General features: G+C 39.7%; 1 protein-coding gene across 1 annotated transcript; it reads right to left on the bottom strand.

Annotated features, from left to right (window-relative positions):
• Positions 1-487: 487 nt before the first annotated feature.
• LOC121897333 (mucin-2-like) lies at positions 488-25,604 on the bottom strand. The gene is made up of 44 exons (XM_042411738.1): positions 25,445-25,604; positions 17,748-18,003; positions 17,537-17,651; positions 17,161-17,251; positions 16,902-17,035; positions 16,592-16,808; positions 16,014-16,139; positions 15,775-15,889; positions 15,538-15,676; positions 15,303-15,416; positions 15,140-15,209; positions 14,912-15,049; positions 14,656-14,820; positions 14,411-14,505; positions 14,196-14,322; positions 13,491-13,746; positions 13,298-13,350; positions 13,111-13,220; positions 12,813-12,964; positions 12,559-12,697; positions 12,168-12,278; positions 11,893-12,072; positions 11,290-11,529; positions 11,029-11,185; positions 9,981-10,109; positions 5,453-9,736; positions 5,178-5,344; positions 4,912-5,086; positions 4,554-4,804; positions 4,196-4,379; positions 3,893-4,103; positions 3,573-3,748; positions 3,331-3,400; positions 3,048-3,148; positions 2,909-2,940; positions 2,638-2,815; positions 2,420-2,524; positions 2,279-2,319; positions 2,025-2,147; positions 1,829-1,927; positions 1,599-1,727; positions 1,455-1,494; positions 1,249-1,372; positions 488-819 (listed from the first exon to the last, which is right to left on the bottom strand). The coding sequence occupies exons 2-44, from the start codon at positions 17,915-17,917 to the stop codon at positions 609-611; spliced, it is 10,044 nt and encodes a 3,347-aa protein (XP_042267672.1). The 5' UTR covers positions 17,918-18,003; positions 25,445-25,604; the 3' UTR covers positions 488-608.
• Positions 25,605-26,231: the final 627 nt, after the last annotated feature.

The raw sequence follows: 26,231 nt of genomic DNA, 5'->3' as shown, positions 1-26,231 counted from the left end.
ACCATATGATACTGTCAGTGTGAAGTAAAATGACATCCTAAAAGAAGTAAAAAGGGAAATAGGGGTTAATATTTTCACTGTTCACTTTATTTTCCAGCAGGAGCTCAAAGTAATGTGTCATCAGCTTTAGATGTGTTAAACTGGCTATGGTCAGGTGATAACTTTACTGATCGCTTAATCGATATGGTAATTCAGCTGTGGTAAAGGTTAAACATTAACATTATTACTATCCAAAGGATCCAGAGATGTGTGAGTTGTCTGTTACTTGCCGTCATTCATAGGGAGGGAAAACTGCATTTCCAAACATAATTATTTTTAGATGAAGTTTGGCAAAGAAGTCTGCTGTGTCGTTTCTGGGCACCACTCTGACATTCTAATTTCATGTTGGTGGTCTGTGTGTTATTTGCTGATCAGGCTATGGATCAGGCACCAACATGTGTTTATTTGAATTTGATTAAACAAGAAAATAGAAAAGATGAGACATGAATATAGTTGCATCTTTTTATTTGATCAGTTGATAAATACTCTCTCTATAATGTCAATTACATTGTAAGAGATGCAATGATTGTTAGGGCAATAGGGGAAGAACTTTCCATACAGATTTTCAATTACACCAGTGTGAAGCTTCGCCTCTTGCGAGCTGGATATACTGTAGCTGTGGTGCAGTCTGTGTGGCGACAGCCACACTCCTCCGCATGGATGTATGTGTGAGGAACCACTTCTCCATTGACACATAGCAAGTCAACAGTGCGATTGCTGTAGCGTGTCTCCTTACAGCATGTGCAAGAATGCCACATAGCACCTGCTGCTCTAGAGTACCTGAAGAAAGCAGAGGTGGGATTAATTAACTTAATCAATTAACTTGAAATTTTTACAAACCATACCAGTGTTTCCCCTAGGTTGGGGGAGGGGGAGTGGGGGGTGATTAGCAGCTGCTTACGCTTACACTTACGCACTGCCCTATTCCTTTAAAGGAGTTAAGCTACCTGCAGTTTCCCAGGCAACAACACGGACTATTATTTACATGCTATTGATTTTCGAATGAATGGGTATTTGGCATCATTTTTGGCATTAAGAAAATATTTTTGGCCTGGTGGCCCACCAGGCCTGTACTATCATAGGGGGAACACTGCATACCTAAGCATTTTTAAAATGTCCAAATATTTATGGTTTTATGACTTTCCAGAGGAATGAGAAATGTTCTAATATTGTATTTTTATTATTCTTATAATGTAATATCATCCTTACTTGGTGAAAGTGTTGCAGGATCCCTCACAATATGGAACATCTACCTCCTCCTTAGACCAACAGTCCTTGTGTTTAATACGGGTTTTCATGGATACTAACCTGCAGGCCTTCTCCTTCTCCACACCTTTTCAAAAGAAACACACAGTTAGCTTGTTTTATGTAATTACATTCTATTCAAAAGTAAAGAAAATGTCAAAGATACTCACAAGTTTTACAACAGCCATTTGCTGCAGTTTGAATTGTGTCCTGAGGAGGGGAATATACAACATCAATAGAGTTTCTTTCATAGTAAATTTTTATTCTCAAAGACACAGTCAATCCAGATGAATTTGTTGAAAGTGATAACTTACAGGTTGGCAGTTGCTCTCCTGGAATTGCGGGCAGACAATGTGTGAACGCATGGTTATTAAAGTCTCACCACTCTTAACACAGGTGTAATGCTCACACATATTCCCAGGTGGTGACCAGGTTTCTCCTTGCTGAAGAGCAGGAGCACATGCAGATATCAAAATACTGAGATACTTTTGGCTATTAAACTTGAACATGTAAAGGCATAGCCAACAGAGATGATCCAACTTACCTTCAATAATTTTTCAGTACCATTAACATTTAAGACACAGTGTGTCTGTACACACCTCCCACAGCATATATCTGAATCCGTTTTCACATATTCATAACCCTGAGAAAAAAAGAGGAATAAGTCGCCAAGTCCAGTTTTACGAGTTCACTCTTGTAATTTTTGTGTACATGAAAATAATGGATGTAATTTCTCATACCTTGTAACATTTTTCCTCACACAACAGAAGCTCACAAGTCATTTTCAATAGACTGGATTTGGGGTCCACCTCATTGGTACAGGTACAATTCTCACATAGATTCCCAAGAATTGAAGCACCAGGCTAGAAAATAGAGAGGAAATGTGTTCAAACTCATGTTTTCAGCCATACAGACCTTAAAGTGCGGCAGAAATCATTAGATGACAAAAGTGATATATTAATGAATTATGTGACTTATTCAACAACTTATTTACCTGGTATTCAATGTGTTTGTGGACACAAACCCTCTCAGGATCTAGAATGAAGACGTGAGCCAAGTCAATGAAAGTCATGCGAAAGTATCAATGCAGTCATTAGGGTTTATATGAAGTTGAACTGTGAATTCGAGCACTCACCACATGTATGTTCTGGACAGCATTTTCCCTCTGGAACACTAACAGTTGGCCGATATCCAACTGGACATTTCATGATGTTGACTGGGCAAGTATTGCTGCGACACTCTGTGGAGATGATAAAATGGTGAGAGTAAATAGCTAACAGCCATCGTTAAGAATGGACATAAATGTAAAGCATTCTGAAAACTCTGAAAGAAAAATGATGCTACATGTCTTACGGCAGACATAGGAAGTACAGCAGGAGTCTGATGGACTAGTTTGGTTGACAAGGACGAACCCTGGACCAGTGCAGTTTGTTATAGATGGTACTGGGCACACCTTAGGCTTGCAAGTCACAGTCTTGGTGGACTCATCACAGGTGCAGTTTTGGCACATGTACTCAAACCTTTCATTTACCTGAAAGAATAAACCACATTAGTGAGTTAATTGTCTCTTACAACAAGTAAACAACACAGCTGGGATTTTAACTGAGTAGAAGACTTGGCTCACCTCACGAGGAATGCCCTCAGGATCAAGACATCCTGTTGGGAAATGAGCATTGTGGAAAATTAACAATCCCGTAGGACTTAATGAGTGATATAAAATAAACAGCTCAATGATAAGACTAGAGGATATACACCACACTCACCACACTTATCAACACATATGCCGGACTCTTTGTTGAAGAGTTTCATTCCATCAGGACAAAAGCAGCCCTCAGTTGTAAAGTTCATGGTTGGTTCAATAGGACTGTAAAATGCAATCATAAAGAACAAAATCTATAAAAACAGTTAATGGTACTCCTTTCAGATGTCTAAAAGACAATTGACTTAATACATTGTAGTTGCCATTGTCCATTATGATCCTAGTCTCAGGAAATACGTGTACAATAAATCATAAAATGAATACACTTCATTTTCGTTGAGACTTACTTGTCTTGACAGGTTGGCTGTTCTGCAGGACCACATGCCTTGTAAACTTTGTTTGATGGGCAGTCACTGGCTTTTAATGAAGAAAAGAACTCAATATAATTGGTTCTACATATTACCTACGTACTGTATATAATAAAATGTAAAACAGCCTGTTTAATGTGTGTTAAATGTAAAAACATGAGTTGCCCCTCCTGACTCCACTGATCCCAGCGTTTACAGTAAAATAATTAGGGGGTGCTTACCACACATTGTGGTGTGGTTCCTCCAGTTCACACAAACTCCGGCCTGCCCACAGGCAGCAGCATAGGTCTGCAAACTTGTGCACTGCACCGCTGGGTTGGAAACATGGCAGCTATCAAAAACACAACCTTGGTAGAATTTGTCAGGAGCGACAAGGGGATGGCACTCTGCAAACACACTGTGGGAGTAAAACACAAATCAAAACTGGATGACAAAAAAACACTGTTCATATTTTGATAAAATGAAAAAGCTGAGAAAAACTGCAAAATATCAAAGCTATGGGGATAAATCAACACCAATAAATGGATTAGAGAATGTCTACCTGCTCTTAAGCAGATCACAAATGGAGTCTGGCTTGCATGGAGATAGGATTTGTGGGGGTTCAGGTATTTTGGAGGGGAGTACAAATGGTAACTGACAGTCGGATTTGTAAATGTGTGATGCAGGCCAATAGTCAGCCATCACAGCACAACTTTGCAGCAGCCGGCCTCCAGGTAACATGCAGTCATCAGCCTGGTTGTTGTTGCATGTTCCTGTCAGCAGAGTCACATAATAGTTAATATTATTGTCTTACCTCAAACTAATGATTTAATAATGTGGCCACTGGAGAGAGAGATGATTTTACCACAATGGCCCTGTGTATTGTCGCCAAAGTATTGATATGGAAGGGTCACACTGAAGCCAGTTATTCCAAATGTAATGATCACTTTTAGGTGAGAGATCTCCAAAACCATGGTAATGCCAGAATTCATGATCTTCACACCTTGTTGTGAATAAGGTAGTTTCAGACTTACTCCATCTATTAGAGCCTAAAGGGAAAAATATGATAACAAAAAATAATATATATATAGTATGACAAAAGGACAAGGATCAATCATTGCTATTCCATCTACATTGACAGTAATAATCTACTCAAAGTTAGTCTGGTAAATTTAAGGAATGGTCATGAGATAAGACTTCCACATGATCAAATATTGTTTTACCCTCAATTCTGCTTCTCCAAGGTTAAGGTTATGATTCTTGAGTGTGATAATTTGCGATCTATATGATATAATTATAGATCGTGGACAGGAAACATCGTCAGTGGGATCACAAAAGACATTATCAATATATATCTTCAAATTATGCTTTGGTAACATCTCTTCCATCAAGACATAAGTACAGTTTCCTTGATAACTGTAGAAGAGTCCATCAAATGTGATGTAATGAGGATCTCCCCAGCCTTCACATACACCTGAAAAGAAACAAAAAAAGTTTAAAGTTCTAATCAAAAATGTATTTAACAGAAAAGCATAAGTCAATAAATATGTCATGTATCCTTTTAACCACAGAATAACTTACAATCACAAACGTAATGTTGACAGCAGTAATTCTCATCATACACAAGAACAGGTTTCTTTCCATTGGTACAAGTGATGGGGTCAAGGGGTGGACATTCATAAGGAATTATTTCAATTGTATTGTTCTCAATGCATCTTGCTAAGGTGCAGTTGCACAGTAAGAACGTCTCATTTTGCTGGTGTAAAATGAAAAAAAGAGAAAATACAATCTAAGTACTATAACATAAATAGTATATTTTGATGTGCTAGATAAATTAAGATTCTTACTGCTACATCCCATTCAGGGCAGGTAGGTACAGGAGGTGTGGGTGTGGGTGTAGGCAAAGGCGTTGGCCTGCAAAGTTCAGTCTTGTTGCTAATCTCACAAATATCAGAACATATCATTGTGAGACATGCACCTGATCCAATGTGTTCCATGTCAAGTATTACCTCCCCTAAAGGTGAGAAAAAAGAGGAATACTTGAATAAACAGTGGTAGATCTTTAAAAAAAACAAACTCATATAGCTTGTTGTAAACATAATAACTTTATTTAATTTCTTACCTGGCCTATAATGCTTGCCATTAACTACACAGAAGCATTGTGTTGTCGAACTCAGTGTGATTATTGTTGATGGTGTAGTTTCAGATGCTGGTGTTGTCTGGGTGCTGATAACGGAGCGAGTTTGATACACTGTGGATGGGGAACTAGTGACAGGTGGTTCAAATGTTGTTGAAGTTGTGGAAACAGTAGTTGGCCCTTCAGTTGTAGTAGGAGGTATGGCAGTAGGAGTTGTAGATGTTGTGGTGGTGGTTGGCCCCTCAGGTGTGGCTGTGGTTGGCCCCTCAGTTGTAGTGGGTTGTGTGGCAGTTGGGTGTGTAGATCTTGTGGCTGTGGTTGGCCCCTCAATTGTAGGAGGGGGTACAGCGGTTGGGGTTTTAGATTTTGTTGTTGTGGTTGGCCCCTCAGTTGTCATAGGAGGTACAGCGGTCGGGGTTGTAGATTTTGTCATTGTGGTTGGCCCCTCTGCTGCGGTTGGTCCCTCAGTTGTCATAGGACGTACGGCAGTCAGGGTTGTAGATCTTGTGATTGTGGTCGGCCCCTCGGTTGTAGTAGGAGGTGCGGCAGTCGGGGATGTAGATTTTGTTATTGTGCTTGGCTCCTCTGTTGTGGTTGGCCCCTCTGTTGTGGTTGTTCCCTCAGTTGTAGTAGGGGGTACGGCGGTCGGGGCTGTAGATTTTGTGGTTGTGGTTGGCCTCTCAGTTGTAGTAGGAGGTATGGCAGTCAGGGTTTTAGATTTTGTCGTTGTGGTTGGCCCCTCTGCTGTGGTTGGTCCCTCAGTTGTCATAGGACGTACGGCAGTCAGCGTTGTAGATCTTGTGGCTGTGGTCGGCCCCTCAGTTGTAGTAGGAAGGGCAGCACATTTCTCACAACAAACTCTGATCTTATAGTTGAAGCACTTAAATGGATGTCTTATCTGGTCCTCTTTTCTACATATTAAGCCATATCCCACATCACAGGTAACAACTTGGCGAGTTTCACACACAGAGGCATTGAAATCATGCTTAGGTTTATCTGCAAATCTACAATCAATTTCTTTGGGATTTTCACATATTTGTTTACCATTATTTTTGATGTTCTCATATGTTTCCCAGTCACTTTTGTCCTCTTCTGGATTATGTACATCATACCATTCTGACCACTCACATGTTGTAATACATGGAGTACTGGCAGAAGTGGTCCCTTTAGTTGTAGTTGGGGGTTCTGTTGGCGAGGTGGTAGATCTTGTGGCTGTGCTTGGCCCCTCAGTTGTAGTAGGTTGTGTGGCAGTTGGGTGTGTAGATCTTGTGGCTGTGGTTGGCCCCTCAATTGTAGTAGGGGGTACAGCGGTTGGGGTTTTAGATTTTGTTGTTGTGGTTGGCCCCTCAGTTGTCATAGGAGGTACAGTGGTCGAGGTTGTAGATTTTGTCGTTGTGGTTGGCCCCTCTGCTGTGGTTGGTCCCTCAGTTGTCATAGGACGTACGGCAGTCAGGGTTGTAGATCTTGTGATTGTGGTCAGCCCCTCAGTTGTAGTAGTAGGTGCGGCAGTCGGGGATGTAGATTTTGTCATTGTGCTTGGCTCCTCTGTTGTGGTTGGCCCCTCTGTTGTGGTTGTTCCCTCAGTTGTAGTAGGGGGTATGGCGGTCGGGGCTGTAGATTTTGTGGTTGTGGTTGGCCTCTCAGTTGTAGTAGGAGGTATGGCAGTCGGGGTTTTAGATTTTGTCGTTGTGGTTGGCCCCTCTGCTGTGGTTGGTCCCTCAGTTGTCATAGGACGTACGGCAGTCAGCGTTGTAGATCTTGTGGCTGTGGTCAGCCCCTCAGTTGTAGTAGTAGGTGCGGCAGTCGGGGATGTAGATTTTGTCATTGTGCTTGGCTCCTCTGTTGTGGTTGGCCCCTCTGTTGTGGTTGTTCCCTCAGTTGTCATAGGAGGTACAGCGGTCGGGGTTGTAGATTTTGTCGTTGTGGTTGGCCCCTCTGCTGTGGTTGGTCCCTCAGTTGTCATAGGACGTACGGCAGTCAGGGTTGTAGATCTTGTGATTGTGGTCGGCCCCTCGGTTGTAGTAGGAGGTGCGGCAGTCGGGGATGTAGATTTTGTCATTGTGCTTGGCTCCTCTGTTGTGGTTGGCCCCTCTGTTGTGGTTGTTCCCTCAGTTGTAGTAGGGGGTACGGCGGTCGGGGCTGTAGATTTTGTGGTTGTGGTTGGCCTCTCAGTTGTAGTAGGAGGTATGGCAGTCGGGGTTTTAGATTTTGTCGTTGTGGTTGGCCCCTGTGTTGTGGTTGGTCCCTCAGTTGTCACAGGATGTACGACGGTCAGGGTTGTAGATCTTGTGGCTGTAGTTGGCCCCTCAATTGTAGTAGGAAGTGCAGCACATTTCTCACAACAAACTCTGATCTTATAGTTGAAGCACTTAAATGGATGTCTTATCTGGTCCTCTTTTCTACATATTAAGCCATATCCCACATCACAGGTAACAACTTGGCGAGTTTCACACACAGAGGCATTGAAATCACGCTCAGGTTTATCTGCAAATCTACAATCAATTTCTTTGGGATTTTCACATATTTGTTTACCACTATTTTTGATGTTCTCATATGTTTCCCAGTCACTTTTGTCCTCTTCTGGGCTATGTACATCATACCATTCTGACCACTCACATGTTGTAATACATGGAGTACTGGCAGAAGTGGTCCCTTTAGTTGTAGTTGGGGGTTCTGTTGGCGAGGTGGTAGATCTTGTGGCTGTGCTTGGCCCCTCAGTTGTAGTAGGTTGTGTGGCAGTTGGGTGTGTAGATCTTGTGTCTGTGCTTGGCCCCTCAGTTGTAGTAGGTTGTGTGGCAGTTGGGTGTGTAGATCTTGTGGCTGTGGTTGGCCCCTCAATTGTAGTAGGGGGTACAGCGGTTGGGATTTTAGATTTTGTTGTTGTGGTTGGCCCCTCAGTTGTCATAGGAGGTACAGCGGTCGGGGTTGTAGATTTTGTCGTTGTGGTTGGCCCCTCTGCTGTGGTTGGTCCCTCAGTTGTCATAGGACGTACGGCAGTCAGGGTTGTAGATCTTGTGATTGTGGTCGGCCCCTCGGTTGTAGTAGGAGGTGCGGCAGTCGGGGATGTAGATTTTGTCATTGTGCTTGGCTCCTCTGTTGTGGTTGGCCCCTCTGTTGTGGTTGTTCCCTCAGTTGTAGTAGGGGGTACAGCGGTCGGGGCTGTAGATTTTGTGGTTGTGGTTGGCCTCTCAGTTGTAGTAGGAGGTATGGCAGTCGGGGTTTTAGATTTTGTCGTTGTGGTTGGCCCCTCAGTTGTCATAGGACGTACGGCAGTCAGGATTGTAGATCTTGTGATTGTGGTCAGCCCCTCAGTTGTAGTAGTAGGTGCGGCAGTCGGGGATGTAGATTTTGTCATTGTGCTTGGCTCCTCTGTTGTGGTTGGCCCCTCTGTTGTGGTTGTTCCCTCAGTTGTCATAGGAGGTACAGCGGTCGGGGTTGTAGATTTTGTCGTTGTGGTTGGCCCCTCTGCTGTGGTTGGTCCCTCAGTTGTAGTAGGGGGTATGGCGGTCGGGGCTGTAGATTTTGTGGTTGTGGTTGGCCTCTCAGTTGTAGTAGTAGATATGGCAGTCGGGGTTTTAGATTTTGTCGTTGTGGTTGGCCCCTGTGTTGTGGTTGGTCCCTCAGTTGTCACAGGATGTACGACGGTCAGGGTTGTAGATCTTGTGGCTGTAGTTGGCCCCTCAATTGTAGTAGGAAGTGCAGCACATTTCTCACAACAAACTCTGATCTTATAGTTGAAGCACTTAAATGGATGTCTTATCTGGTCCTCTTTTCTACATATTAAGCCATATCCCACATCACAGGTAACAACTTGGCGAGTTTCACACACAGAGGCATTGAAATCACGCTCAGGTTTATCTGCAAATCTACAATCAATTTCTTTGGGATTTTCACATATTTGTTTACCACTATTTTTGATGTTCTCATATGTTTCCCAGTCACTTTTGTCCTCTTCTGGGCTATGTACATCATACCATTCTGACCACTCACATGTTGTAATACACAGAGTTGTAGTAGGGGGTTCACTTGATGAAGTTGTAGATTTTGTGGTTGTCCCTTGTGTTATAGTTGGGGGTTCTGTTGGTGTGGTTGTAGATTTTGTGGTTGTGGGTGGCTCCTCTGTTATAATAGGAGGTGTGGCAGTCGGGGTCGTAGATCTTGTGGCTGTTTTTGGCCCCCCAGTTGTAGTAGAGGGTTCACACTCCTCCACACATTTCTGCTTCTTCTCATCAAATATGGGCTCATCCTCTGGGCACACAGGGTAACAGCCTGTTAAAATCAGAGCATAAAGTATCATACATTATGTTTTCACAATAGGAGCATTGTTATTAATATTGTTTTTTAAAATCTTGGAAACTGAAACTGGCCTGGTCTCTTTTAATATGTTAACACATATTAACATATTAAAATCCTCCTCCTACCAAATAGGATCAGCTCAGCATTCAAAAATTTTAACATAAAACACATTTATCAGATTTAAGATAAGACAGCATGTTGTGAATTGACCTCTTACCTTCCAGGTTGGGTATAGGGTTGCTGCAATTTCCTTGTGGATTCAAACAGGTCTTGTAGCAAGGTGTGAGACAAGGATTGTAGTGCCACTTGCATTCATCCGGGTCATTGTAGTAGTCACAAAAGACAGCTAGAATGAAAAGATAAAAGATATGTTTTTAAATAAAGGAAATGTTGACCAATGCAATCTTTGTAATAAAGTGTCACTCAATGAAAGAGATATCAAACTTAAATTCCACCTAAAACATTTTGGCATTACATTTCTTGTAGGCCCAAGAATTGCATTTAGTTCTAGATAAATGTAGGAAGTTATCACTTTCTACAAATGACATAAAAGTATCATAGATATTTTGGTAAAATGCTCAATGTTGAATAACAAACTTGAAGGCAATTTTGAAAAAAAAAAAAAAAAGAAAACCCATAAAACTAAAAGCTAAAAACACTCAGTTACATTTTGTTAGACTAAATTACACAGAATTTAAGAGTATTTAAGAGTAAAGCTATTATGTACATAAACTATTTTAGCTTTGATTAAATTTGGCCTGAGAATTGCATTTAGTTCTAGCTAAATGTAGGAAATCACTTTCTAAAATGCTCACTGTTGAATAACAAACTTGAAGGCAATTTTGAAAGAAAAAAAAAACAGCCAGAAAACAAAACAACTAAAAACACTCAGTTACATTTTGTTAGACTAAATTACACAGAATTTAAGAATATAATAATCTAAAGCTTCTATGTACATAAATTATTTTACCTTTGATTAAATTTGGTGTCAACTCACATATTTGTTACATTTTCAAGATGAGTAAATGTGGCTAATGTCTCAATATACTATATATTTAGAGGAAAAAATAAACGGCAGAATATTAGACACCTTGTTTATAAAGAAAAGAATAACACAACCAAGAAAACATCACACACATTTTGAAAAATCTCACAGTCTCTGGGTTCAATGCTGCTGGGGTTATAAGAATTTGGGGATCTAAAAACTGGGTTTTGAGACAGAAAAGGCTGAAAGACCTCAATTTAATTTAAGTTTGATTACTTACGACAGAATTCTGGAGTTCTCCATGCAACACAGACACCAGCCTCATTACAAGCTTGAGCATAAGCTGCAACTGCTGAGCAGAAACATTCACAGTCTCCTCCAGTGTCACAGGCACAGGAATCTTTCACACAGTTATCATAAAATGGACGAGGATCTACCTGTTCAGTTATCAAAATGTAAGATAGATTTTTAAAAAACGATTTTAATATTTTAAATCATGGAAATTGAAATAATGATAAATCAGAAACAAATATGTCATTACCTTACTGTGGCAGTTTTTGAACGGATCTCCAGTTATAATGCTGCACATCATTTTTGCCCAGTGATGTCGATTGGGTGTTGCTCCACAAGGATCTACATTCGCTTCCACATCTGGGCAAGTGCTGGACACTTTCCAGCTGTTAGCAAATTCTAACGGATTGCTCACTGTCAGCTGACCTTGGGTGGTAAACTCACTCTGTCCATCACCATCAAAATCTCCACACAAGCCACATACCTCTCCCTGTACAGCCAAACAAAAGAGTCACAGAGTTATTTTACATATAGGGACGATATTCAATATTGATAGTCTTTCTCATAACAAGGAACAGGCAGGAATTATTATACCTGTATAATATTGACAAACAGAATATTCTATTATATTGACTTCATATGTTATGAAATATTTTAATAAGTGGTTCAAGGATTTCAGCAATGGTACTCTGTATCAATACCATTGCTGTACCAAGCTTTAGTGGCACTAGAACCAAGACAGTGATATTGCAGATGAGCAAAGAAACACACAGCGTCTCAAAAATCTAGTTTTAAAATTTTCATCATTCATCATCACTAAAACAATTTAGTGTTCAGTTAAACTTTGACTCACCCTGTGCTGTGGTTCCAACAGGATGCGAACAGTTGTTTTGCGATCCCACATCACTGCCAGACCAATGGCAGATTCTATGACCAGATACAAGCCAACCCTTCTTATTTTGTACTGAATCTGACTGCCATATCCCAGGTCCGTCTCTTCATATTTACCTTTTGACAGTTTAACTTCCATTCGCTGTAATATTAAGGAGGTTTATGTTGCTTTTATTGCAATGTAGAAATTGTTGTTTGATATATTACTTTAATGTCAGGTTTTGTATGAAGTCTTACCCCCAGTTGGATTCGGACAGTTTTGGAGCATGTGGTGCCAGTAGTGCTGCATGGTACATTTTCTGTGATAACTCCAAAGTTGTCCTGCACTGTTTTATTACCACATTTGTTCTTAAAAGAGTGATAGATTGTATAATTATCTGCACTTTTATTCATATTCCTTATTATGAGAAGCAGTCATCTTAAAGTGAATGAAGGTAAACATAGCGTAATTCAGGCAAAAGTTTTTTCATACGTCATATATTGACTGCCTTTTAACACTGATGTTAAAGAATAACGGCAAGTCATAATTCTATGAATGTCATATCTATTCATTTCTGAGATGAAGGCTGGTGAGCAGAAGAAAGTGAGCTAAACTATTATTTGGATGATTTTGACATCCATTGTTTACCTTCATTGCAACATAGGCACAATGTCCTTGAAACCCATATGTTCGCTGATCAAATGTGTTGTAATGACCACTTCCATAAATAACGCAGGTTCCTGAGCATTTTTTCTCTGTGCACTCCCATTTTCCACTTTTGCAGGTGCTAGGTGTGTTAAAAAAATAGTAAATATAACAGTGTTGTTAGTACTATAATGAAGTAAAACACTCAGACGTATATTATATTTGTTTATCATGGTCTGATCTAAACAAGGTCATACCAGGTGTTGCACTTGTTAGGAATTCGTGTTCCACGGAGATAGAGATGCCCATTGTGCTGACATGGACATTCATGTTCTTTCACACAGGAACCTTTGCCATCATCAACAAGGCCTAATGGACAGCGACAGCCTGATATACACTCTGTGGAGTCCTGGAAGGATAAGAAGATCACAGCAAAAGAAAACATTGCATCTTCAGTGTAATATACTGTCCACCGTTAAATTCAGGAAATACATATTAGATCTAGTCATTTGTGAGTGAGAGGTAAATTTGGACATAGTGGCAAAAATGGCTCACACAATCATCGCTGTCCAGATTTAAACAAGTTCGAGCACACTGTAGTCCAAGCTCTCCTTTGCCAGCAGTGGAGCAGTTGAAGAACACTTTTGGAGAGGGGCATGCTGTAACTGAAGTAGAAACTGATTTCATATATATTGTATCAACAATATGCTTGGGTTGTATTTGAAAAAAAAAAACAACTTACCTGATGAGCGGGGTCCCCAAGAACGGCAATGAAGCTTTCCATTAGTGCACACACTAGAAGAAGACACAAAAGTTATAGCATATAACACAAAGGGACTTAAAGTCTAAAAGTTCACTTCCTATAAAGTAAAATCATCAGTCTAGGATAATTGATTTGAAGTCTGATGTCACTGAAATGGAAACAACTGACTAACCAGTGCTCGTCCTTCATGTTTATAGACTTTCCTGGCTTGATGTAGACTTTGTTGTGGTAGCAGGGACATTTTGCCATGGGGACGCATTTGCCATTTTCATTTAGGTAGAGACCCTCAGGACAGGAGCAGCCATCCACAGGCAAGAAGTCAGAAGTGCAGCTCTGCTGCTCTGAGCCCAGTGATCTACACGTCAACTGGCATCTCTGATGCTTGTAAGAGAAGGTCTGAGATGCTGGGCAGCTCCTTGTGTATTTATCTGTTTTGTGCATGATATGAGAATGGTTATTTAACAGTTTCATGAATAACTAACTGATATTAGGTATTTTCTTTGTGTTGTATTCATCAAGGAATGTAAGAAACCTTTAGTTGAGGCACCATGTTCATGTGTCATAAAGACAAATGTGGAATAACATCTAGTGTGGGGCCCTTATGTGTAAACTCAGTAGCTTGATAGGAAGATGTCTGACATGTTGACAGGTCCATATCATAATTCAACATACTAAGGAGAAGTCGACTGATAACATATATGTTGAAGACATGGCAAGGTATAAAAGATCCCTGCTAAGTTTGCTTGTTGCTCATTGTATTTGCATGTGACAGGACCCCAGCCGGAAATAAAGCCGTATTCAAACTTATGCTTCTTTGTGTGTCTCACTCTATTCGGGATCATCAAATTTACCTAGTTACACTGATGAAAATCCTTACCACACACATTGTCTCTCCAATTTGTCAAGAACACTCCCTTAGATGCACAAGCTCGGGCATAGGAGGACAAGACGGCACACAGACAGGCCTCACTCTTCTCGCAGTTACAGGTTGCATAAATACACCGCTGCAGAAGACACCAAACACTTTTAGAAAATGACAGTCTCATTGCAATTTAATTCAACTAAAGGCCAACAGAAAATGTTTTGCTGTACCTTGTAATACATCTCAGGATCCACCTCTGAATGGCACTGCGCGAAGGTACTATTTGCACTTATTAGCAAGGCGCACCAATGTTTGGCGTATCCCTCTGAGAGTGAAGAAATAGTAATTCTTTTATTTTCAAAGTCAACTACGGTGTTCAACTGTCTAATAGCCTTAAATATAAAATACTTGCAGACAAGATATCAGTGTTTAAATCACCAGATAACCAGTAGAATAAGCAACCAGAATTGTTTACCATTTTCCACACTGAGGGAACAGGGGTCATCAAGTCTTTCCTCTCTGTCTTGGCACATGAGGTTAGTTTTCCAGGAGTTACTAAAAGTGGCTGCTGTTCCCTCCACAATCCCCTGAGGAGTCTTCATGTCATCAGACAGGATCATGTTGTAGTTACCACACAAACCTGATGATGCCAAATATTTTAGAATCAGACAGTATTCTGACATATTTTTGATGATACCAATGCGTCATGTAAGGAAAAATGTAAAACTTACCACGTGTCTTTGATTTGTAGCTCTGGTCCAGGCTGACATACACTTGCATGACAGGCACGTGCTGGATTTGAATTTGCAATCCAAAACTTGTCTGGAGCAAAATGTGAAAGGATGAAGCGTGGAATATGTTGATGTCACCTTTGAAAGAAAAGAAATACAAACAATAGTATAATATGAATGAAGGATGAAAATAATATATTTAATTCAGTTTCATACTGTATGACCTACCTGAGTGGTACGGCAAACTAATGGTCTGCATATTCTGCTTTACTGCCCCATCAGAAGTGAACATTAATACCTGAATATAAACAGAATTGATCATTTGAGTGTTGCAGATATATGTGAATCAATAACAGTCGACAGTCATCTTAAGTGACAGGCTTTAACTCACATTGTTTCTGTCATTGTTCAGCAGGATTTTAAGGGCCTTAAGACAAGTGTCAAACTCTTGGTTTGCACATGGCGCCAACTGCACCAGGCTGGTGAACTTTGGACCAGCATCATTCTGAAATATACACAGTACGAGAACAACTACATAAGTAACATTGGATTTATTTTACATCAACTGATTATATATTTTCTCCAAGTGAATTGTATGAATATGAATCATTCACCTTGCGTTCCACTTTGGCCAAAGTGTAATAACAGTCTCCGTGGAAGGTAAAAGTTTTCCCATCAAAGGTAGTTACATGTGAACCCTCTTCAACAGCACATGTAGCAGGCATTTGAAGGCTTTGACAAACCCATCTTCCTTCAGAACATGTACTGAAACAACACAAACAGTTTGAGGTTTACAAAAAATTACACATGATTAATGAGACCAGATAATTCATTATGCTAACATTATAAAATATTTGACTTACCAATTCTTTCTGTCCTGTCGGTGGACATCACCAGAGTTATAGATTTTGTCATGCTTGCACTGACATTTAGATTGAGCAATGCACCCTCTCATGGAAATATCATCAAACACAGTTCCTGAAATAGAAATGTGTGACATTGGAGGTCACAGTTATATAAAAGTGTAATTATAAGTGAAACAGGAAACTGTAAGCAGTATTATGTAGTGACAAACATGGGTTCACATGTGAAGAGCACTAACCAGGAGGACAAAAGCAGCCGTCCATTTTGTGATCCTCACACAATGAACTTGTGTCCGAGTATGTGCAAGTATCCATGCAAGGAGAACCACTTTCCTCATAAACCATGTTGGATGGGCACTGTTTAGCTGTGAAGAGATGGTACAGTTGAAATAAACTGAGTAAGATGTGAATTAATGTGAATTATTCCATAGTATATCAAGGGTGAATGTACAGTAACTAATTAAATTTTTTCCTTTAGTATAACAAAGTATTTCTGTGTACTTGCAAAATCATATGGAGAACTTTAACACAGTAACTTCACTGCGTTAAAGTCAGCCAAGTAGAACTTATCTGGCCTCCCTTTATGCAGTTTTTCAAAATATAATCTAGTTTAAACCTCTCAACTGCATGATAAAATCACATTTAATAAACTTCAATAAAATCACATTAAATAATTTTCTCACAGTAAATCAGTTACTTTTTTCTGAGTACATTTTAAATTAGCTGCTTTTCAGTGAGCTGATGTCAGTGTTTCAGTACTCTTTTCAAACATTATCATACAACATGTAAAGATGATGACAAAGCAGAAAAACATTACCACAGAACTGAGGTGTCCTCCAGTTGGGAGGCTGTCCTCCAGCATGGGAACACTGTCTAGAGAACTCAGACAGTGTGCTGCAGACACATAAGTCATTTGTACTGTTGATGCAGCCACACATGTCCTGCACACAGGCTTGGATGTAAGGCTCAGGGTTAATCAGTTTGGTGCAGGAGCTCCAGGACTCTGAATGTAGCATCTGTTTACAGGTGGTTTGCTAAAGGTGAAAAATAGGATAGTAGAGACATAATTACTTTGTTGCAGGATATATTACTACATATTGCTAATACTAGGTGGATAACAAACTCACAAACTCCTTGCAAGAATCCCGCACAGTCCGTTTCTCTGGTGATTCATCCTCCTGTTCATAGGGGTCCTCACAATCATCGTTTGGACGGTGGGCTTTCTGTTTGTTGCCAAACTCAATGGGGCTAATTTTGAGGCCTGCATGTGATTATATTCATAGTGTTGCATGTCAAAGATACAGTAAAAGACTGAATCTAGTAGTAGTATGCAGTATGTGTTTGTCAAAACATAAAATGAATTAATACATAAAGTGAATAACCAACCATTATGAATGAACTCATTGTAGACAGAAACACCATTGAAGTCTCCACAAAGTCCACAAGTACGATTAGCATAATCCTGATCCACCTCTACCTACAATAGACACAGCAACACAGCAAGGGATTATAACAAGTTCTGGATTTTTGCAATTTAAATAACAATTATATACTAAGAACATATTAAAAGGCAAAGAAAGTGATTTTATCAATGATGAAAAAATATAAATATGACCAAGTACATTGAGCCAGTTCCTCTGGCATACTATGAATAATTTACAGACCCAAAATTTCTCTAATGTTCTCGATGTGATACAACAATCTGTTTCTATGTCACACACATAAAGTGCAGTAGATGAAAACATTTATTTTGAGCTTTTACCATGACTGCATCATCACCATTCCACATGACAGTAATGCCAACTTTGGACTGGAGCTTGATGTAAACAGCATTTTTTTCCACTTGTACCCCAGCATTGTAGTATGGCATCTTGACACTGGGACAGAGAGAATGTTAACTTAATCAAAACGCACAAATGTCAGAGAAGAGTGAAGTACAGTTGCTTGAACAGGCTATGTGACTTTTTACTTACGAAAGGTCATTCACAGTGACCTGGCTCTTGGTGAGGTGGAAAGAAAGGTCATTGATGGTAACCACCACATAACTGACTGTAGCGTCTCCATCATTCTCCTTCCTCTTCATGTGCACCGAGAACTCCTGGTAAGAGTCATGGCAGTCAGAGGCCAAGTTGTATTCACACATACCAGGAAACTGGTAAACATCACCGTCAAAGGTCTTGAAGTGCTCTCTGCCCCATGTGCTGCAGATGCTGCTGACATGGTTGCGAACTGGGGAAGCAAAATGAGAGAAAAAGGTTTCGCCAGTATTATTAAGTTTCCTCGTTTGTATGTGAGAACAATATTTTGGAAAAACAAAAAATGTAGTGACGGATAATCTTCTAGACTATTGCTAGACCACCAATATAAATTCCACAGAAAATATTTAGTGTCTTACCCCGTCTGGCTTGAATATTGATGACATTAGAAACAGACAAAGCAAGTACACACAACCACACTAATTTCCACGTCATGGTTGCCACTGTGGGCATGCTGTCACCAGAGCAGGTAATAGTCAAACTGTAGTCGACGGCCCTTTATATTGAGATTGCTCATTGTTTTGCTCCCACCCTCTTCGTGTTTTTGCCACACATACCAAATATGCCTGGAACAGACCATTCATGCGTTTCTACAACTTCTGTAACCATCAAACAAATCCAAACAAATATGTTTGCAGTTCTATTAGGCCTTTCTGGAAATGGGTACCTGATCTAGGCTATCCTTTAAAAGTAATTACTTTCAGATCAAATTCCCAATAAAGTCAATACAATATTTACTGAACTATTCAAAATTATAATAATGCAAATAACGAAATGTTAGCTATATGAACATAGACTTTTGCATTAATATAATACTAATAACACTTTTAAAAAAGTAACAGAATGTAAAGAAAATCATACATACATACATTCAATTAATAGAATCACAAGGCCAAGTTAAAAAAAAATTAAAGGAATATAAATGTCCCTATGTTGATGGGGACGTCACTCAACCACTGCCTAAAAGGTCCGACTTTATATGCTCAAGCAGTGCTTTCAACAAAACCTGCATTATGTCTTTTAAAACTGTGAACTGTTCTTTTTGCATCAGTCCAGTTTGTTGGTGTCTCATAGCAAGGTCATCTGACAACTTGCATCTGGATCATGAATAGCACAGGATGTGCTAGTAGTACTACATCCTTGATTACTGTCATCCTCTAGCTACAGTGTCAACTTAAAGTACATGAGGTGTAGCAACTTTTTAACAGAATTGGGCAGGGGTGGGGTGACTGGGAGTGAGAGATGCTTTGCTGAACCATGGTGCAAAACACAATGTTAGAGATCTTTTATGTAATTATGAGAAGTGTAAGCGAAGAAAAAGACATCACCTGCAATAGTCTGACTCCATCTCCAACTTCGATTACTTTTGGACTAACTCAAGACTGTACAGAGCTGATGGTGTGCACCCAAATTGAAAGGGAACAAAGCAGTTGACTGCTAATTTCATCCAGTTTATAATCTTTAATTCTGATATGCACCACGGCAAGACCCGATCCAGACCTATGTGTCTCCCATCACTACATCCAGTTCTAACAGTGTGGGTCCTGCCACTGTGTGTTCTGACTCTCAAACCCAGTCTCTGGAAAACTCTAGCCATAGCAGGCCTGACTCTGCCACAGCTAACAACTCCAACTATTCTGCAAGCGTCTTAAAGTTTGCACTTCTCAATGTCAGATCCCTTACTAATAAAAACTTCATTATTAATGATCTCATAACATCATATTGGCTTGATTATATTCACCTTACTGAGACTCTGCTCAATGAAACTGGTAGCAAGGAACTGATTGAAGTTTCTCCATCTGATTTCTCATTTTCACATTTTACCAGGTCAAACAAAAAGGGTGGTGGTATTGCTGCCTTTTTTTCAGATATTTTATCATGTAAAAGTGTCTTATTTGGTTCTTACTCTACTTTTGAGTATTTAGCCCTAGTAATGAAATCTGCATATCCCTGTCTAGTACTCACAGTTTACCACCCTCCAAGGCTTAAAAAGGCTTTATACCTGAATTTGGTGATCTTTTATCTAAAATAACTATTAAACTATGAATAGTAGTAATAGTAGTGGTCAAGGAGTTGTTCCCAGACATCACTTGATTATCAAGTCTCTACCCAAATGTGTATTTTCTTCTTCAATTCACACTTTCTTTGTGTGTGTGTGTGTGTGTGTGTGTGTGTGTTACAGGTTATATCCGTAGCCCACTCAATCATAATTAATTTCATTTAAAAATTAGAATTTTCCTCCTCCATTGGTGGAACAGGCTGAGTTGCAGTGGACTACATGATATTAGTGGTTTTCTAGTGTTAAGTAATTTGCAAATTTGCATACTTGAGGCCGGTGATCAAAAGACAAAATTCAAAACCAAAGGAAGACAAATTAAAACAAGCAAGACAACAGTTAGTATTCAAAAACCAAGCAAGACAAAAATTAAAAAACAAGAAAACTAAAGCAAGACAAAAATTTTAAAAATAAGAAAACTAAAGCAAACAACTAAAAATAGCTTTACCCCAAACCAGTCCAACAAAACAGTGGTGACAGGGCTATGCAATGTCTTGGTGACATTTAAATGGCCAGCTGTCTTTTGTTCGTTTGCACCATGGTCAGGCACACACGTTCAATATTCAGTTCCAATGACAGCATGAGTTTCTCCTTGAGAGGCCAATGTGTAATCCAGTGCAGTAATGCCATCGTTCATACAGCAGTCATCTCTTGTGAGAGCATGGACATGCCTTTTGTGGTAGAGTTTGTGATGAAGGTCTCTTACTTGATCCAAAGTTGCCATAGTTTCAAAATTTGGAATGAGTACCAAAAATCTTGTCCATGGTGCTTGTGTGTGTGTGTATAAGTCCTTTTTAACAATGTGAACCTTACGTGGCATGGTAAGGACTCTCATGGCTGGTATCGCATGACCCAGACCACACAAACCATCCTTTTGGTTCATTCTTTAGCTGTCATGCTACAAATCCAGTATACAGGTCCCGTTTGTGATGTCTGTGGATTTCTTCCGTTCTGCTCCTCTGATGACTGTGGGTGTCTTGGAGGGTGTCGCACATCTTTTTCTGGGCTTCCGGTGCCTGTAGTGCTCCTCTTCTCCTCTGCCGGCGGCTTTGGGTGTTCTGGAGGGTGTTGTGCATCTTCTTCTGGGCCTCCAGTGCCTGCAGTGTCCTTCAGGGGAGGAGGTCTTTCCCAGGGGTGCAGCCAACATTGGTGGGATGCATGGGCCCAAGTGGGACAACATTCACTCTTGACTGTTGTGGTGGTGGTGAGCTGGTCGAGTTGGAGTCTCGACCAGCAGGGTTTCAAGGCATTCGTTGGTGGAGCTCTCTGATGCAGACTCAGTCTTGTGGTTGGATGTTACGGCATTGTTTTTCCTTTGGAGGAAATCAGATGGTGTCTACCTAATAATGGGTTAGCTGAACAGTTAAGGTTAGGTCACAAAAGAATGAGATTGTTTTCTCACTCGTTGCATAGGATTACAATTTTGGGATATTTTTGGCACAGAAAGTCGAGATGGTTATTTCTGCAAGTTCAGACTCCTGGCCAATTTTAGAATCCATTTATCTCAACACACATATAGAAAACATTCACATTCACAAATTTTCACTCTTATGAAACTACAAGTGTTTCTAAACATAAACATCTCTACAGAGAAACCTTCACATTCACCCATACACAACCACACAGCAAACTTACTTAAAATTAGGATGGTGTCACCCTTCTCTGGGACTCCAATTCCACAGACCTCCAACAATACACAGCAATAGTAATTAGGTTTTCAAAAGGACCCTTACCTCTGAAATTTGGATCTGGTCACTGGTGTGTTTTTGGTCTGGAAAAGGAGTCTCCGTTGAAGATCTGTTGCCATCCGGGTCACGGCACCATTTGTTGAAGAAAATCACTCAAGTCCTTGTTCAAAGTTTGCTGTGGTGGAGGCGATTTAATAGCATTCCAGAAATGTGGTGAGCTTATTGACACAGAGCTGATCTGATACAGTAGACTGACCCAGAGCAGAAGGGATGGAAACACTTTATACTGTAAGATCAAACAATTGGTAACCAAAAGGTAGGGAGGTAGGGCATTTGTATACAGGATATTCCTGTAAAAGCAGACTAAAAACATATCTTTTTTGCAAGCTTTTAGTAAGGTACTGGGTAAAACCTTCTTTTTAGAAACAGTATTATTATTGTTATTTCTTTTAACAATGATAATAATAATACCTTCTTACCCTACTCTCTTATTGTAATACCTTCTCACCTCCTAATTTTTTATGCTGTCTTATATGTTGTTAATAAAATGTTTTTTTTTATATATGTAACATCTTCTTATTTTATGTTTTATCTTATTTATATATGTAATGTTAATGTAATGTTATATATTTTGTCATGTATGATCTTTACTTGTTTTAAGCACACTGAGTTTACGCCTGCCATATGAAATGTGCTATATGAATAAATTTGACTTGACTTGACTTGACTAAGCTGTAGTCAGCACCAGGAAGTTGACTACAGCTTGTTTAACAGCCACAGGTGTCACTAATGAGAAGGAATTTCTGATTCCTACATACAGAACCTTTAAACAGTAGCTTTTCTAAGTGAACAAAGTGTTTGACAATGCTTCTCATATTCACATAGAACCACAACTACAATTGTTTGCCGACCTGCTGAACTACCTGGGCCATAGACTAAGAAAACTTAAAAGTTACAGTATTATTCAAAAATGAAAATTATTAAATATAATAATTTATAATGTCCAAGGTGGTGAAGCAGATTTGGGCCTGGTTCGGGAGGGCGGAAGTAGATCTGTTGCCAACCGGCGCAACACCCACTGTCAACTGTGGCTGTCATTCAAGACAGCTTTGCTGTTTGCGCTGACCTCAGCTGAGAGAGTGTGTGAGCTAAGCACCCTGTCAGTTCATCCCAGCTGCATGTTGCTCTATGGTGACCGCAGTGGAGCTACTCTGAGATCAAATCCCTCCTTTTTTCCCAAGAACATATGGAGTTCTTTCAGGTCAAGGGTAATTCAATTGGTTGCATTTTGCCCACCACCCCATGTGGGGGACACTGATCTGGTTGTGTGGTCATGTTAGGGTGACTGTGAATTTAGATTCTCTATATGTGTTATTAACTATAATTAACTACCAACTAAGTCTATATATGTCATTGAATTAATTTGATTTTTATTATTGTTGTCTTCTTTTAAAAAACTAATCTAAAATAATTTTGTTCATATAGTCAAAAATAGATGTAGTGAAATGTTCAAGTTTAAGTGCTGTAGCACGATAGGTAAGTTCTAGCTATTCATCATAAACACTATAAAGCCAGCTTCATTATTCAATGACATGTATTCAAACACCTTTGGAAAGGTTAAGACTGGATGTTTTTCTTCTTTGCATCATTCTTTTAATATTTATTCAACCACAGAGTATGAAATCTTATTTGGGGCAATTGTGAATAATTGTAGTAATATTACTGGAAAATACTGCAGCATATTTTTGTATTTTTTATTTTAGTTTTGTTGTTCTATTACATATCTGTTATGCTTCTATGTGAAAGCCTCTGCTGTATTCTGAAACAATACTTTGTTTAAACCACCTGAGTGACTGTCAGTTCAGCTGAAGTTTGTTTAAGGAATGACAACAAGCGTTGGAAGTTAAAAAGTATTGTGTCAATATGGATTCCAACATCTCAAACAGTCCTGCCTCTAATCAAAACTGTCTCAGGGTAATATGACGCATCAACTGTCCTCCCTGAATCAACATAACACATGCTGTCACGGAGGAATAGATCTTCCTCATCATGCAGCTGTCCACCTGTGGAACTGGCCCAAAGCAATGTTTGCCTTTGGAGGAGCTCCTACCTGTGTTGCTATTTGAGAGCATGCAAAACATCTTTACATTCCGCTTTCATTTCCAAGAACCCCTGTTAAAATAATGAGTAAACAGAATTTAGTGAGCAGCATTTCAAGCTTTAATAAATGATATATGATGATCCCATAGCTGGAGTGATTAATAACTGTTTTGCACAACTGAGTGCTCTGTTTAAAAATAGTTATTATGAACTCATATCAGTGGGGGTGGGGAGTTGTTCACATGGTTAGAGTGAACAGCTGGCGGGTGCAGGGTGACGTTCCTAAGGGTTGGGCCTGATACAATGTGCACAATGTGTGCATAGTGCTTATCTGTATTTAGTGTCAAGTATCACCACTGTATTGAATAATTTACATTATATGTATCAGCATTAAATTTCTTGTTTCAAAAGAATGGCAGGACCTGAGGCTTTGGTGGCGTTTTATGTTGTGTTTATGCACAGCCAGCAGAGGGAGCCCAAGGATCATATTGGTATCTTAGGTCTGTAAAGCCCCTTTGACACACGCAGTCTATACCTGAAATGTTCAGGAACATTTCCTGCATGGGGTCATGTGTGAATGGGAGCAGGGATCTATATTCAGGGGAATTTGTACCACCAATTTCCCACCTCAATACCTAGTAACGTTTCAGGGAAAATATGTGATGTATGGCTGTGATGTGAATGAAAGCAGGGAAGGGCATGTAATGGGCTACGTCAGTCTGATGAAAGACGCTTTCACGTGGAGCGAGCGAACCAATCACGAGACTCTGCTGAATAGCGACTTTGCTATTTTTTGAATGTTTAAATATTTTAAATAAAATGTTCACATGTTGTGGTGTGAAAATAATGTTTAGTAATCAGAGCGACACAAATGCATCACAACAACCAACAAGTACTTTGTATTTATTTATTGGGTAATAGTAGAATCAGTATAATACAATATATTTATAAAACTGCAACACACATTGTTTAAAAATTCCAGCCCTCATACAAATATTGTCACTACACAGCCATTCGAGCTTGTGTCAGTGGACTTCCTTCATCTCGACAAATGCAAAGGCGGCTATGAGTATATATTGGTAGTTGTAGATAATTTCACCCGCTTTACGCAGGCAAACCCTACAACATCCAAGTCTAAGAATATTCAATTATTATCCCCTCAAATTTGGATTTCCAACACACATTAACCACTACCAGGGGGGCGAGTTTGAAAATCCGCTCTTCTCACAACTGAGCAAATATTGTACCATGGCTGGATCGAGGACTACCCCCTACTCATTTTACCCATTTTTTTGAGTAACCCACCCCCCTTACTCATTTTACCCTATTTCCTCCGCCCCCTCCCTTACAATGTTGGGGTCATTACTCAAAGATGTAATGCATTACACATTACTCGTTACTTTTTCTTTCTTTTTTTTTTTTTAAAGTAATGCATTACTTTACTTAATTACTCCTTGTGAAAGGTAATTATTACACTACTCGTTACATTACTTTTACATTACTCCGCAACAACGCCTGAGATGCATTATCGTGTAATTGCCAGTTACCTATATAACGTTAAACCTTACATATGCCCACATATCAGAGTAAATCCCTATCTTAATAAGGAGGATATACAAAAGAAAAAAGTTTTCCTGCGTGATGATGGTGGCCGTCCGTTCCCTGTTATCGGTACTTTGAGGAGTATGTCTCTGAAAGACAGAGATTCCACTGTAGAAACAGGCAGCATTTCCTCTATTATGTACGGACGATGCTACAAGCATATTCATCTCTGCTTTTGTTAACGTTACCTGTTGAAAATCAGGCTTTGGCTGTTTGGTTGGGGTCGGCATACACTCGGCTTGAGCATCACTCTGGGTACGGGATTCTTTGGTTTCTAGCTTTGTGTTAGCATGTTGCCTTTGCAGGTGCAATCACCTGCACAATCTTGTCCTTTCGCGTAACAAATTCGAAGTAATATCCATAAAATGAAATTATGTATTGCACTGTATTGATTTCAACTAGGTGTACCTAATAAACTGCCAATTGAGTGTATTACACCTGTGTACCAAAATGTATTTTAAATGTCTTTTTGTTGGTATGTTTTTTTTTCCAGAAATAATTTGAGCAGGAGATGCCATGACCTGTGCTTGAGTGCCACTAGATGAGCAGCAGGTGACTGAGTCTGGCCTGCTGCTAAAGGTGCACACACTGCCTGCACTAGTGAGTCAGCTGTGCTCAAGTAGTTACAGAGACTTACAACTCATCAGCAGACTGTGGTGCTCCAGGAACAGCCTTAGTTACTTCACATGAGGCCCAGTTTATTATAAATGAGTGAAAAAAGTAATTCTGTTGAAAGACTATTGATGTATTTTGTTGATTATAGCCATTAAACCTAGTCATGACTTTTTTAGACACAGATTCCAAAGATACCAGATATCCCTGTCTGAATTTTGCGGAAATCTAAGGGTGTACAAGATATCTAGAATATTTGTATTTGATATAATGGTGAAGCCCTAAAACTCATAAAAATAAATTGAATATTTTACTCAGCATAAACATCATACAGCTTCAATGAAGTGCTGGAACAAGCTGATA

This window comes from Thunnus maccoyii, chromosome 5, assembly GCF_910596095.1.
Source record: "Thunnus maccoyii chromosome 5, fThuMac1.1, whole genome shotgun sequence".
Lineage (NCBI taxonomy): Eukaryota > Metazoa > Chordata > Actinopteri > Scombriformes > Scombridae > Thunnus > Thunnus maccoyii.
The sequence above is the reverse complement of the archived record's forward strand: the minus strand, read 5'-3'. Positions and strand labels throughout refer to the sequence as shown.